Source organism: Chaetura pelagica, unplaced genomic scaffold (assembly GCF_000747805.2).
Source record: "Chaetura pelagica isolate M959 unplaced genomic scaffold, ChaPel_1.0 scaffold379, whole genome shotgun sequence".
In the NCBI taxonomy this organism is placed as follows: domain Eukaryota; kingdom Metazoa; phylum Chordata; class Aves; order Apodiformes; family Apodidae; genus Chaetura; species Chaetura pelagica.
The window spans coordinates 432238-447239 of NW_009954412.1; the positions used below are offsets into that span (position 1 = coordinate 432238).

Below are 15002 nucleotides of genomic sequence, written 5' to 3' on the forward strand. Positions count from 1 at the left end.
TCTTTCCCTGTGGGAAGTTTAAGAAAGACAAATTTAATAAAAATCAGATTTAGGCAGCAATAGGTGGTTTTATAGTTCTGTGAGATCACTGGATAGGACAGTGGAATTTCAACAATTTCTGCCCAACTTTCAGAAGAAGAGGCACAATGCAATAAAAGCATAATAAAACTTTATTTTGGTGTATGTTAAGGAAACATAAAATGCATGTATCATATACTTAACAGTTATTTAAAAGAGAATAATATTCTAAAGAAGAGAGGGAAATGAAAACACTACTGTGTACTTGTCTGAAGTTAATTCCTTTAGGTCCAGTGGAGATCTAGTTACCTGCACTAGAAAGTTGCCACTAATAAAAGCTTCTAAAAATTTAAACTATACAGTGCTCCCTCGGGGTTTGGGATCCCTAAGCAGAAAAGCATTCCTTCTGTAGACAATGATGTAATATGACCAAAGATGGTATTTTTAAAGCAAAGAAAGTATAAAGTTCTATTTTAAGTTTTCAAAACTATTTAATCAATTTGGATGCTTCAGTCCAGTAGATACAGGAGTAGGAGAGTTAGTTACTGCTTAGCAGAGGCATGAGGGAAATTTCTAATGGAAAAAAGAAATAACAAAAAATGTTCTTTTCATTAATTAATAAAAAGAAGCTAGAAAAAAGTTCGGCAGTATCAGCTGTCTAAGAAGGCTTCCAGATGGTGTTAAATGAAGAGCACCTTGATGACGTAAAAAGATTCAAATCAAGGGGAACTGGGTGATTTGTTGGTAGCAAGGCTGACCCATATTGTTTAAATTGTCCTGCTGTGTGTTCTTTCTTGCTCTTCTGCAGCCCATTACTGGCTCACTTACCCAATACCTGAAAGAGGAAAAAACCCCAATGCTTGTTTTCAATTCTTATTCACATTTAATGCAGTGGTGCTGAGTTCTTGCTAATCTGGAATTGATAGGGCAATTATTATTATAATTTTTTAATGTCTTTTTGGTTACATGATCTTCAAAATTCTCCCTCCTCCCTTTTTCTCTCCCCCTATTCACATTTGTTGTCTTTTGGGATTGTCCCTTTATAGTTCTTGCTGATCCAGACGCAACCAGATGTTTTGCTCTGCCACGTGAAACAACCAGCAACCAGTGAGGAGAGTGAGTGAAGGGCTGCGTGGGGTTTAGCTGCTGGCTAGGGTTAAACCTCAGTAACCTGTTTCAGGATGAGGTGGAATTTGGAGGGTTATGTTAACCTATCCAGTGCAAACAAGAACACCTGAACTGATGTCACTCCTTGTGGGGCTACAGAGGGATGCAAAGCCAAGTGGTCATTCCTTGCACTTGTCTCCCATGTTCCCAAGGACTGAATGAGGTCCTTCCTACCTTGGAAGACAGACAGCTTTATACTCATAATTACATTGAAGGCGATGCTTTTTGTCAGCAGGACTCTCAAACCCAAAACAGTCATGGACAGCATATTCACTTCCTCCGTTTTGATGTATGCTTTAAAAAGACAAGATGAAAGAGAGTATCATCTTTATATTAGCACCACTCCCCTTTCCCCCCCCTTCAAAAAAAATGGAGGAAAATCCATACATCATAGGTGGATGAGGGAAGAAGGAACAAAGGAAAAGATGACAGAGGAATATATCAAATGCAGGGAAAAGAAGAGATGCCAGCTTAGTGAAGGAATTTAATTCCCATTGCTGTTTTATCAAGTTATTTCTCAGTATTTCCAGTTCTGACATTTCTGCGCCAGAAAAAGCAATTTTTCATGTTTTGGTAATGAGTCCACAGAAAGTGTAGTTTATTGATTAAAAAGTATCTACAATTCAGACATTTCTGTATCAATACATTTTTATGAATTGTTATAGAATCCCCAATGAAGTAACCATACCATATTGCAAGCAACTAACCTTTTGTAGAGGCATCTGTAATGATGCAAGCATTAACTGTTTCAAATTCTTCAGTCTTCTCTGCTGTTGAACGATTGAGAGACATCATAAATTGCATCCAAACTATAGAAAACAAAAACTACTCAAAACATGCCTATAGCAGCAGATAAACAATACTGGAGAATCAGATGGCATGTCATTAATGCTGAGATTAATCTTAAGAGAAAAAATAGCCTTCTACATGTGATTGCAGAAACCACCCTCAGGACTGTTGAGTTTTATTTTCTCTCCCTTTAAAAAAATGAATTTTGCCATAGAAAAATAACCTTACTGATTGTACTTAATTGCTCCTGCTAGCTTCCCAAAGGGCAAGAAAAAATATTGGAATTTGCATCTCCCAGAATCGTGTTGCATTTGGACAATAACACTGTACCTGGCAGAACTATGTTGGCTGTAGTCCTTTTCCCATTGTGTATGGCCTTGCAGGTCACCTCTCCATCTGGTTCCACTCCAACTACCTTCATGGTACTATATATCCCCTCAGATGTAACAAGAGGTGCCTTCAGATCATATACAGTGTCACTTTGGGGCATGTCAAGACTGATGTCGTTAGGGTAGAAAGTTCTTGCCAAACAAGCCATATTCAGTTTGCTGTCATATTGTTTGGGTTCCTTTGATTTAAGCACAATGATTTCTGGGGCAGATTCTTCTTGACTCTCTACAAAAGAAAAGTATCAGTTTGGGATTACTTTATTTGGTGCATACTTTTCTGAGACCTAAATCGTCTATAATTCAGGTATAGTCCTGCCACATCTGCCCCTTGACAGCTGAGTGTTGTTCTGTGTTTGTTTCTCCCTCCTTTTTCCCAAAAAGCAGATCAAAGACAGAAAGGGAGTATATGGGTGGGATTTTCATTGGACCTTCTAATCCCTGGATTCATATGTATGTATGTATATATTTTAATATTTATATATATCTCAAAGTGAATTCCTTTTAGTAAGGCACCTTGAAATGAGAAAGGGAACTTTTAAGAATGCAACACAAATTATCATATTAATTTTAAATTTTTAACAATTTAGATATTAAAAACACATATTTCAAGGATAGCCTTATATGCTTGTAACATGATTAAAATATCTTACTTTTATTACCCAAAAATCCTTTATCTGATGAGGCTAAAAAGGCTTAAAGCAAAGGAATATAAGACAGTTTGTTACTCCACTCTACATTGCTGTTCCACTGAGTGAAATTGCTTGCAGATACAAAATAATGTTGCTAAAATGGAAGATGAGGTCAAATCTTTCATTAACAAATGTTCAATTCTAAGGAGGTTATCTTTCAAAATTCTAGTATTAGTTTCTATAATATTTCTATGTGGAACTTGACTCTGGCATATAAACTTCTCCAAACAAGTCAACAGTTCTGTTATCTCTTGAGAGAGAACCTCACTGCATAAAGCTGAACCATCCTAAAGTACAACCCTGGGTGTCTAACAGGAGTTTAGTGCCATTCTAAATGCACCATTTGTTCTGTCTTATTTCTGACTGTCCCTTCTGAAAGAAAATGGTAGATCCTTAGGGCATCTGTGTACTGGGTATGGGGGATGGTGCTGTAGCGGGGAGTGGTTATATTTATATTGCACACAAAAGGCAGTTAATATACTTATGCAAAAAATTGTACTTCTTTATTTTCCTCATCACTGGAGAAAATCACAGAATTGGATGTATATTTCATCCTCTTGTGGATCTTGGACTCCTCCAATGAGAAGTATACAGGGCATGAACTAAGTCTTTCTTCAGCTATTCTCTTACTGAATTCTGAATTCCAAAAAGGAGGAGATGTCCAAAAACTCTGCAGTGATTAAAAGATATTTTTCTGGTTTTTGTGCTTGGAGAATCTTGGGAGGCCCAGCTCCTGTGATGTAGTTAGCTGTTTTCAGTCCTTATATTAATAATCTTCCACAGAGGAAAAAACACAAACAAACAAAACCAAAACACCCCCTAAAAACACACTAAAAAGTGTTGGGATACCAGAATTCTAGAAACCTGGAAAATCTACTTTTGTCTTTGGGGTAACCAATAGTTTCTAAAACCTACTGTGACTGAAGAACAGAAGTCATGACACAGCAATTACTGATATAACTGGTCTGAAATTCAGTTGGTTTTAAAAACATGCAAGATAATTTCTGTGTAGAAACTGAACCTCACATTAGCACTTCTGTGCTTTATCTGAAAAGGCAATATTGTTACTTAGACTTTCATCCACCAACACCTTTTGTTGGTTGATTGTTGATGGTAGAATACCTGTCATACTAATAACTGGCAAGTTTATACTAGCATAGATTGAGGTTGGGCTGATGGAAGCTGTACCTTGCTGTCTGACTTTTGCAAATTATGTCTTCGAAATAGTATCTTTGGATTCCCTGCTCTTACAGGAACAATAGCTTCATTCATCTTCCCCCAAAAAAGGCATGGAATATGCCCTAAAGAAAAGGCAGCTGCATAGGGCTTGCAGATGTGAGCTAGCACCTAAGAGAGTCCCGTGCCTGTCTGGGGAGTGTGTGGGTTGAGGTGGTGCTAGGCAGCTGAATTTTTTTTAACAATAAAAATCAATCCAACAAACTCATCCATTGCCCTAACTTGCACATTGTCACACAAAAGCTGGGGAAGGTGTTTCATCTTGATAAAGATCACATTCAGAAGGTTGACATTTCTAAACATAAAAATCTTGCTTACATTTCAAGCAGTTGCCACAAAAACTAATGTGCCTTGTCTTTCCATGGGAACTACTTTCTCCTGAAACCCATCTTTTTTATTTTTTTATACACAACTTAGTGTTACACGAAAGCAAGCAACTGCTTTCACCTCACACTGTAGCTGTGCTGACACCATTCCCACTCCGTATAAACAACAGTCTTACATTTATCAGTGAGGATGCAATTAGTTTGGAGTAATGCTGATGCTAGGAAACTTTGTTGTTCCTGAAAAACTTTGTTAGGAAAACATGAGCTGGGAACTCAAACACCTGGTTGGAGAATGCACCTTCAAGAGATTCAAGGCAGCAGAAATTTCTCATTATGCCATAGCATCACACAATCCCTTTATCTATCCATCACAAACTTAAGAAATACATTAATGGTAAAACAAGTGGAACTTACTTGGCTCAGCTGAAAAAGGGATCCCAGTTCCAAATACAAGCTTGTCTGTTGCCACAGTCTTTGTACATAGTCAAATAAACCCACTTTCTTCACCACACTCTAAAAGTGTATAAAATCAGGACTTAATAAAATGCCAGTTGTTTATCCAAAGAATCCATACAAGGACTTCAAAGAAAGTGCTCCAAAGTCACCTTTGTTTCCAAAATCATGAGAGGAAAAAGCAATAATTATAGAGTAGAGTGATTTCAAACAACTTGGTCCAGGCCAAAGCTTTTAAAAGCCTTTCTTCTTTTATTAGCTCATTAAGCAATATGCTTCCAGAATAAATGTTCGTAGGAATCCTGCCATTATCTTCTTTAACACAATCCCCTTTTCCTTTCTTCCTCAAAAGGTACTGTTCCTTTTGCAGTCTCAGGTTTTTGTATGAGACCTTACAGTGTTTGTGTCACTGTGCTACTCCAAGTTCTCAACACAGTGATATACTTAGTTACAAAAAGTGCCTCTTCCTTCCCTTTTACTGTCATATGAGATGGGTAGTCATATAACCTATATACCACATGAAGAAATCATGCAGACTTTAACATAAGGACCAAGAGAGGGGATCTGAGCCTGCTTGGAACCTGTAGGATTATAATGTTGCTCTGGGATGGCTCATGTTTTAGTCTAATGAAAAAGCAAAAGTTGCTTGAGTACTATTTTTCAGCAATTAGTGAAAATCTTCAGAGTTGCAGAAGTGTTCTGTTGGGCTTTTTTTTTCACCTTAAACTAGTTATTATTGCCCAGGAAGAATAGGAATAATCTCAATTTCAGGTTTTAGAGTTCATAGAATCACAGAATTGTCACGGCTGGAAAGAACCTCTGAGATCACGGAGCGCAACCATCAACACAAAAAAACCCAAACAAACACAAACAACTACACACACTCTACCAGAAAACACCCACAGAAAAACCCTACAACCTCAGCCACTGGAGCTTGCCCTGAAGCGCCACATCTACACATTTCCTGAATACCTCCAAGGATGGTCACTCAACCAGCTCCCTGGGCAGCTATTCCATCCTAACCATTCTTTCAGTATAGAAATTCTTCCTAATATGCAATCTAATCCTCCCCTGCCACAACTTCTCGCCATTTCCTTTGGTCCTATCATTATTTTCTTAGGAGAAGAGGCCAGCTGACCATCTCTTCAAGCTGTCGAGGTCTCTCTGCAGGGCCTGCCTTCCCTCAAGAGAGTCAACAGCTCCTCCCAGCTTTGCATCATCAGCAAACTTAGAATTCCTTTGATTCCTGTGTCCAAGTCATTGATTAAATTATTGAAGAGGACAGGGCCTAGGATCGTGCCCTGTGGGACCCCACTACTGACCGATCACCAACCTGATATATTTACCCCACTCCCTGTCGCTTGTCCAGCTGTGTGTTGGACATTTTGTCCAAGAGACTACTGAGGGACAGTATCAAAAGCTTTGCTGGAGTCCAGAAATATTACATCCACTGGCTCCCCTTGATCAGCTAGGTGGGTTACCTTGTGTTGCAAGCCGGTACTGGGGGGCTCCCAGCTGTCAGGATGCTCTTGCAACTGCCCCTCCTGATGTGGAGGGGTTTTTTGTATAAGACCGAGGGTCACATGTGGCGCTGCCTCTCACAGAGGAACGGCCACCGCGGGATGCTGGTAGTTAGAAAGTACCCACACACACACACTCAGAAATTGCCTCTAAAACCAAGGTTTGCTCCACAAACCACAATTGGTTTATTAAGGGTTAACACAAACTGAGGGATGATGTTTAGGGACAAGGCAAATGTAAATGGCTACCAGGGATATAAATATGTATACAGTGAGAAGGTGTCCTTTAGGGAGGCAATGCAAAAGGTCCTGTGCTTTTGATGGAGAGGGTTAAGGACCAAAGGAAGGAGGGAAGGAAGGAAGTAAGCCCAAGGTCAGCCCTCCTTAAGAGGTTGTGCTGAGTGTGTGGGTGTGAGGAAAGGAGTGTGTGCGTTTTGGGGGGGCGGGGGTGGGCTCCAGCCCCAACCCCAGGGCTCAGCACCCTGAGCTCAGCACTGAGGCCCAGGCTGGACGCGGGGCAGGCAGGCAGGCAGGTCCCAGCACCAGTGCCCGCAGCAAGGGGTGTCCCACCAGAAAGCGTCCGAACGGGCCTCAGGGAGGAGGGAAGGGCCCACCTGCTGCACTCGCCGCCTCTGATACCCCCGGGACCCACTTGTCCAGGCAGTGTCACTGCCCAGAGCCAAAGAGCATCCATGAGCCCCAAGTTAGGGGGTGACTGCCAGGGGCACAGGATGGCTTGTGGCCCATCCTTTCTGTACCGCACCACATCTGGTGTTTTGGGTTCAGTTGTCCTTGAGAAGCAAGTCTGGTTTAGTCCGTGAGCAGGGAATGATCAGGAGAGGCCTTTGCTGGCTGAAAAGGCATTTTGTTTAGGCTTATGTGGGGAAGAACAGTTTCCCACACCTTGACATAAAAAGAAATTGTTTGACAAGTAGGACTTTCCCCTTGTGAGGCCATGTTGTCTGTGAACAGTGACTGTGTTTTCCTCCAGATGTTTTTGAATACTGGGAGCAGAATAATCTTTTCCATAATTTTACCAGGCACTGAAGTTAGACCGACCGGCCTGTAGTTTTCAGGTTCCTCCTTCTTGAATATTGGGACAACACAGGCCAGTTTCCAGTAAAATGGGATCCTGGTACTGAGATCAGGCTGACAGACCTGTAGTTCCCCAGATCCTCCTTCATAAAATCACAGAATCATAATGCTTGGAAGAGACTCTGAAGATCATGAAGTCCAATCATAACCTAAATTCAGCAACCATAGCCTAATTTACCTGTTCAGTGCTTAAATCATGTCCCTAAGCACTACATCTATAATTCTTTTAAACACTTCCAGGGATGGTGACTCCACCAGCTCCCTGGGCAGCCTATTCCACTGTCCAACCACTCCTTGGTTAAAGAAATTCTTTATAATATTGAAACAACGAAAGTTCACCAACAGTCTAAGTACTGTTCAATCGGTATTCTTTATTCATGGCACCAGATGCACAGGGGATAGCTCCTCCAAAAATGTGTGCACCTTACAGGGTAAGGTGAGAGATATATATACAGCTGATACTTAAGTATGTGTAATATTTTGAAGAAATGGTTTACATATTCGTTAGTTTTCCTATAAATCACTTACATAAGTGTCTGCCCATTATTGCATGCGTGTTAAGTCCATTAGGGTCTCCTGGTAGTCACTTACTTCATCCTTGAGTCTTCCTCACAGGAACCTTTGGCCAAGTTCTCTCTCTTATCCAGTTTCTCTCTGCTGACTGGAGTAGAATTGGTTACAGCAGACATCCCTATTCGCAGTTGAATGGTTTCTTTCTTCTTTAAGGACACTTGTATTTCTTCCCTAAAACTACAGATAAGCTCACAAAAAGTCTTTTACAACTCACTAGCAGTAGGCCTGGATGAGAGATTTACACCCTACAAGCAGTTAACTATTTGAAGTCAAAGTTCAGTTGATGCTCTCTTTCAATATCCAGTCTAAACCTCCCTTGGTGCAGCTTCAGACCATTTCCTTTTGTCCTGTCTTTATTCACTTGAATGAAGAGCCCAGTGTGTGACTGTTAACTTTACAATGCAAGGATGTAAACACAGCCATGTGATCCAATCAAGAGGAGCGCTGCTGGATCTTGTACTCAGCAACAAGGAGGGCCTTGTTGAAGCAGTGATGGTCAATGGCAGCCTTGGCTGCAGTGATCACGAGATGGTGGAGTTCAGGATTCTGTGTGGGAGGAATAGGTTACCTAGCAAGACCAGAGCCCTGGACTTCTGCAGGGCAAACTTTGGCCTCCTCAATCAATTGTCAAGGGAAGTCCCATGGGACAGGGTGCTAGAAGATAAAGGGGCTTCTTGCAATCTCAGGATAAAAGCGTCCCAATGGGTAGGAAATATAGTAAGGGAGCTAGGAGACCCGCATAGTTAAAAAAGGAGCTGCTTGGCAAAAACAAGTGGAAAAGGTAGATCATGGAAGGAGGGGCTGGTCACTTGGGAGGAATATAGGACAGTTGTCAGAGGACATAGGGAGGCAACTAGGAAAGCTAAGACCTCCTTGGAACTTAACCTTGCAAGTCAGGTCAAGGATAATAGAAAGGGCTTTTTCAAATACAAAGCTGACAAAACTAACACTAGAGGCAATATACGCCCACTGCTGAATGAGGTGGGTGCCCTGATGACAGAGGATATGAAGAAGGCAGAGGTGCTGAATGCCACCTTTGCCTCCATCTTTACTCCTGCAGGCTTTCCCCAGGAGGCCCAGATTCCTACAGCCCCAGAAGAAGTCAAGATAAAAGGAGGAGTTTACCTTGGTAGATGAGGATTGGGTTAGGGTTCAGTTGAGCAATCTGGACATCCATAAATTGATGGAATGCATCCAAGCGTGCTGAGGGAGCTGGTGGAGGTCATTGCTAGGCCACTCTCCATCATCTTTGGTAAGTCATGGGTAACAGGAGAGGTGCCTGAGGTCTGGAGGATAGCAAATGTCACACCAGTCTGCAAGTGTTCACGCTCAGTAGTAGAGAGTAGGGTCATGATCTGTGTGGCTGGTCAGGAAAAACTGAAGCTGTCATCCAGCTTCATGGTGTTAAAGTCTTCTCACTGAGCCTTCAGGAGCTGCATTTGAGATAGCCATCTGAGTGTTGTGGAGAGAGTCACACCCCAAGTACAATTGACTGAGCTATTTTTTTTGTCTAAAATATCTTGGGAAGGGACACATTTCTTCTGAGAATCATTTATTTCTTTGTAATGGAAGGAAACACGAGTAACTTAGAAAGCTCTAAACTGGGGCAGGTACAGACCTATCTGCTGAGCTGGTGTTGATCATTATATGTTCAAAATCAAATGGTCTTGTACCCAATGTCCATATTTGAGTGGAAGAAAAATTGGCATGGCACATAATGACTATCCCATAGCTTGAATTACAATCAGCAGCACGTGTTCTTCAGGATGCAGTTGTCTGCAGGAAGATGACATGAGGAAATGAAGAATATTGCACCTTGAGGCTTTTCAGGAAGTCAGTTTATGCTGAGTGGTTCAGTTCCATTAAACCACTGTGATACCTACTCCACACTGTGATGTATTTTCATACAAAAACATTTGTGTTTTCATGTCAGTGTCAGGTGACATCCCCCCCTCCCCTTCTTTGAAGTCTTTTGAATGTGGCATTTTGTCTTCCTCTGCCCTTTTACTGCTAGATAATGAAACCGCAGAGCAATTGCCTCAAATTAAAATTGACATTGCCAGCATCACTTTTATGGCAGATTAAGGTAGATTAACCAAGATAAATAACATCCACTGCTTTCCCCTACTCCACCACACTAGTAATTGAAGAAGGCTATCATATTGGTTAAACACAGTTTCTCCTAATACCCATGCTGACTGTTCCAAATCATCTTGTCCTTCATACACCTGAAATGTTTCTCTGGATCCTTTTTTCCATCATCTTTTCAGAGACGGAGGTGAGGCTGACAAGCCTGACATTGCTCATATCCTCCTTGTTCTTTTTGAAGATGAGTGATTTTTTTTTTTTCTTATCTCTTGAACCTGCCCAGATTCCCATCACCTTGCAAAGATAATCAAGAGTGCCCTCACATGACATTACTCAGCTCCCTCAGTTCTTGTGGGTGCAGCTAGCCATATCAGAATGACTTGTATATGTTGAGTTTGTTTAAATGTTCTTTCAACCTGATCCTCATCAGCTCAGGAGGACTTTGGTCTTCCTTGCTCTGGATTTTCCTGCTGACCTCAGGGGCTTGGAATTCTTGAAGGTGAATTTTATTAATAAAGAATACACAAAGGTGGTACACAAACTTCAACCCTTTTCTATGCAAATTGTTACCCAGTTTAGCAGCATGACCATTTGCCAAATGTGCTGATATCCCCTTTTGGTGCTGACATGCCTGGAGAAGCTTTACTTGTTGCTTTCCCATCTCATGCCAGATTCATCTCTAGGTGAGCTTTGGCTTTCCTATCTCCATGCCTGCATGCTTTGATAGTCTCTGTGTTCTTCTCAGGTCACCCAGGCCTGCTTTCAGTACTTTTTATGTCTGAGTTTTGTCAGGAGCAGCTGGTTCATTCAACATCTGTTCTGCTACTTTTGTTTGGCTTCCTGTACATGGGGATGAAATTTGTACATGGGTTCTTGAGTTTGGAGGAGATTATTTTTAAAATCAATCAGTTCTCCTGGACCTCTCTTCTCTTCAGGACAGTCATAAACTCAAAGTTTATTTGGTGTAAATTTCAGCATTTCACTAGTAAACTCCTTTCTGGGTGTCCTTTGCAGAGGGAGGCTGTTACAGTTTGACTCAGGATTGGGAATTAAACCAGCGAAAATAATTCCCTCAAGCAACTCTCACCCAGGTAGTGAAGTAGAGAGAGTAAATGGAGAGAGACTTTCTGTATTGAAAACTAAACTAGACAGCTTTAATTAAGCACTAAAGATAAAATATGTACAATATATACAAATGTGTTCAGGAACGTGCAAACCTCTCTTGTCTCTCGCCAACACCAGCAACTCCCCCAGCATCCCCTGAGGGGTGAGTAGTTCTGAAATGTCCTGGAGATGCTGGAGGAAAGGCAGAGCAGCTAGGAGCTGAGAGGAGACTGATGCATGAGCCTGGAGATCAATGGGGATGGGCAGATAGAGTCCTCCACAAACACCAGCTATGGATGGGAGAGAAGGGAGAAGAAGCAGGAAGGGGCTTGACTGCTGTGATCCCTGACCTTATGTGAAGGACCAGGTATTTCCTCACACGAACATAAACTGCCCTTTAGGTCAGCAGTCATAACTGGCTCAAAAATGGCTGTTCCACGTGGCACTCTGAACCCTCTCCTGGCTGCCTTCTCTGCCAGAAAACAACAACTCAGATGCCCTGAGGGGGCAGCTGCTGCTGGAGAGGAGCCATGGTGGGAAAAGCAGCTGCAATGGTCAAAGTCCCCGTCTGATTGGCTGAGAAGCCTGGAAATACGAAACCAGGCAATCGGGAGCAAAGGAGACCTATAAAGAGGCAGCGTGTGTGCTGCTTTTTCAGTGCGCTTTTCCACAGATACTGAGAGTGCCGCTCCTTGCTTCTCGGCGTGCTTTTGCCGCTTGCTCCTCAGCGTAGTTTTCCAGAGTCATGCGCTGCTACCGCCACCACTGCCGCTGTTGCCGCATTTGGGAGGGGGGTGACCTGCGCCTTGGAGTGCCTACCAGCCTGAGGTCCTCAGCTCGTCGCTGCAGCCCGAGTCCCGGCTCGCCTAGTCCCAGCTCTTGTCTGGTACCAGTTTGCTCCAGCTAGACCCAGCTCGTCCCGTCTTGCCGCAGTTTTTTCCTGCCAGCTTGCCTGCAGCTACCCACCTCAGGAACCCGTCTGCTGCTGAGCACGTGTGGTGAGACTAATTCCTGCCACCCGTGGTTCTAAAACCGGGTTGCAGAGGAAGGCATAATTCTCTCCCTAAGGTGTTCCTGTCTCACCTGCACACAAACCGCGATATCTCTCCTTCCTCTCCCCTCATAGACAAATAAGGTGTGTAAATAAGGTATACCTATATATAAGTATTAAGACATAAGTTCTTGTTATTTGGTGCTTAAAAGATATTTCACAGTTCGCATGTGCTTTAGTTACCCTTTTTGAACCTCCTGCCCCAAATTGTTTTGTTTTCCCCACAATAAACCATGAATTCATAAATTCTAATTGGGGATTGGTTGCTGTTATTGGAAGCAATAGTAAGTACTGAGCAAGTTTCTCACCTGAAAAGTCAGTGCCGAAGCTCACTGCTCCTCTGTGAGATGCGAGCGGCCCGTGCAGACCTCTCAGCAAAATCTGACAAGCTAAATACACTCCAAAAAGGAGATATAATAGGTCGCGGATTGCGACACCTTATATCGAGCTTATGTAGATATATGGAATGGAATATTTTGGTCAATTTGGCTGTCCATCTAGTCCACTCCCACCTACAGGATGGCTGCATATACAACTCTTCTTGTCCTTTAACATCTGAGGCCGCAGATTCAGCAAGCAGAGCAAAGTGACCTTGGCATCTCAGCAGTAACATAAACATTCCAGTGTTATCAGTCCACTAGCTGGAAACTTGCTCCTAGCTAAAAGAGAGTTCTCTAAAAGAAAAAAAAATTAAAGAAAATCAGTAAAAAGAAAATTGGCCTCATCCTGGTTTAATCCAGGACAGAGGCCATTTACTGCTTTGTGCCTTTCACAACTGGTTCCAGCTGGTGACAAAACAGATAAAAAACAAACCACCAGTTGTCAAAGCTTCAATAAAAGCTTCTCTGCTCAAATATGTTTAGGAGAACATATTGGGGGTAAAGGAAACAAAAAGGACACCTACTTAAGTTGACTGAACAGTACTTTGTTTCAGGCATCACTGACAAGCAGACCTGACTGAAATCAGCCCTGCTGTGCAAAGCATGAGAACTGTGCCAGACCACATCTTCTCAGGACTATGCAAAACTGTAACTGCTACAGCTGCAGTCCTGTACATGCACCTTAGGAGGGTTTGACAGCAAGTCAATCACTTTACACTATAAATATCTGTAATCTCCCAAGCCCCTTGAGTTCTACTGTACAGCAGCAAGGCAAAGCAGAAAGGACCCATGAGAAACACAATTTCAATCTCCTGAGCTGTGTCTTGTCTCACTAAAGGAATTAGGAAGGACTGGGTATATCTTGTGATGGAAATGAGATGTTGAAAAGCCAAGGGAGAGGGAGAGATGTTGGACTCAATTTGAAGCTGGGGAAAGGTGTTTCCCTACGTGCTTAGTAGTCTGTGTCTTTTGTTTCTCAGTATCTAAGTCGGAATTAAAAAAATATGTTACTAGGCAAGAAATAAAAGAAAGCTAAATTCCTCACGATCAAGGTAAGACTGTATTGTCTCTGACACCTGGAATTCTTACAGGCAGGATCCTGAGAAAAACAAATCAGTCCATTGTTTTGATCCTGCTATTTGCTTTGTTGCCACTTCTCAGAAGCCTGAACTTCACCATCCCATGGTCACTGAAGCAAAGATGCCCCACTTTGGGCATTTGTGGCACTTGACTTTTATATTGGTTACTGCCACTGTTGTGTGTTTTCCTTTTTTTTTTTTTTTCCCCATCATAAGCCCTTTCCAGTACAGTTTCCTGTATGTATGTGTCTGTGGGTGGATGATGAGGTCCAACTGGAGGGAGACTTTGAGCCTCAGAGGTGTAGACAGCTACTGGACAGACATGAGTGCCTTCAGAAAGCCTCATTGATATTTCCTAGAAGCAACTGTGGCATTTTGAGGAAGGGCCCTGTCACCACACCAGTCCTTCCCCTTGTTGTGCTGTCTCTCCCCCCGTTGGTGTCCCTGTGTGCTGCCTAGCACAGAAGTAGGTGGCTGTGTCTGAGGCTTTGAGGGCATGCAGCTGCAGGGAAACCTTGTTTTTGTCTTTATCTGCAGAGATGGTGACTCGGCCTTGGAAAGCAGGGGCATAGCCTGTGTTATTCCCAAAAGGATAGATCCAACCTAGAAATTGCAGCTCACCTCCTGGGGCCTGACGGACAAAATTCCAGTCATACCGAGGACTATTCAGAGGTGTTCCCATTACAGTACAGGTGAGTGGAAGTGATCCGGAGACCTTCCCTTCCTTGGGACCAGATGCTACCATCTTTATAGGAGAAAGTGTACCTGGAAAGACACAGGGCAGATATGAGACTTGAGTGTCTATGCGAAAGTTCATGGGTGCATTAGTTCATCCTGGGGCTGTAGGGAATTTTGGTCTTTAGTCCCAGGAGTTATACCTGGAAGATGTGGCTTGCCCAGACACCACACACACTGTTCTTTGTACTGCCCAAAGGACTGCTGAAGTAGGAGATGTGTAAAAATCTGGGTAACTTCTGGTAAACATACCATATCTTTAAATATGAATACAAAAGCTTGGCAGAAGGAGGGCATGGAGTCATCAACT

General features: G+C 42.5%; 1 protein-coding gene across 1 annotated transcript in view; it reads right to left on the reverse strand.

Annotated features, from left to right (window-relative positions):
• Positions 1-842: 842 nt before the first annotated feature.
• Positions 843-15002, reverse strand: part of LOC104394762 (Ig heavy chain Mem5-like) — a 16721-nt gene continuing 2561 nt past the window's right edge. Inside the window, exons 2-7 of the mRNA XM_010004398.1 lie at positions 14379-14722; positions 5025-5086; positions 2305-2585; positions 1893-1955; positions 1360-1479; positions 843-853 (exon numbers count right to left, since the gene is read on the reverse strand). Of these exons, the coding sequence (XP_010002700.1) occupies positions 843-853; positions 1360-1479; positions 1893-1955; positions 2305-2585; positions 5025-5086; positions 14379-14722 (881 nt within the window). The remainder of the gene's footprint in view (positions 854-1359; positions 1480-1892; positions 1956-2304; positions 2586-5024; positions 5087-14378; positions 14723-15002) is intronic.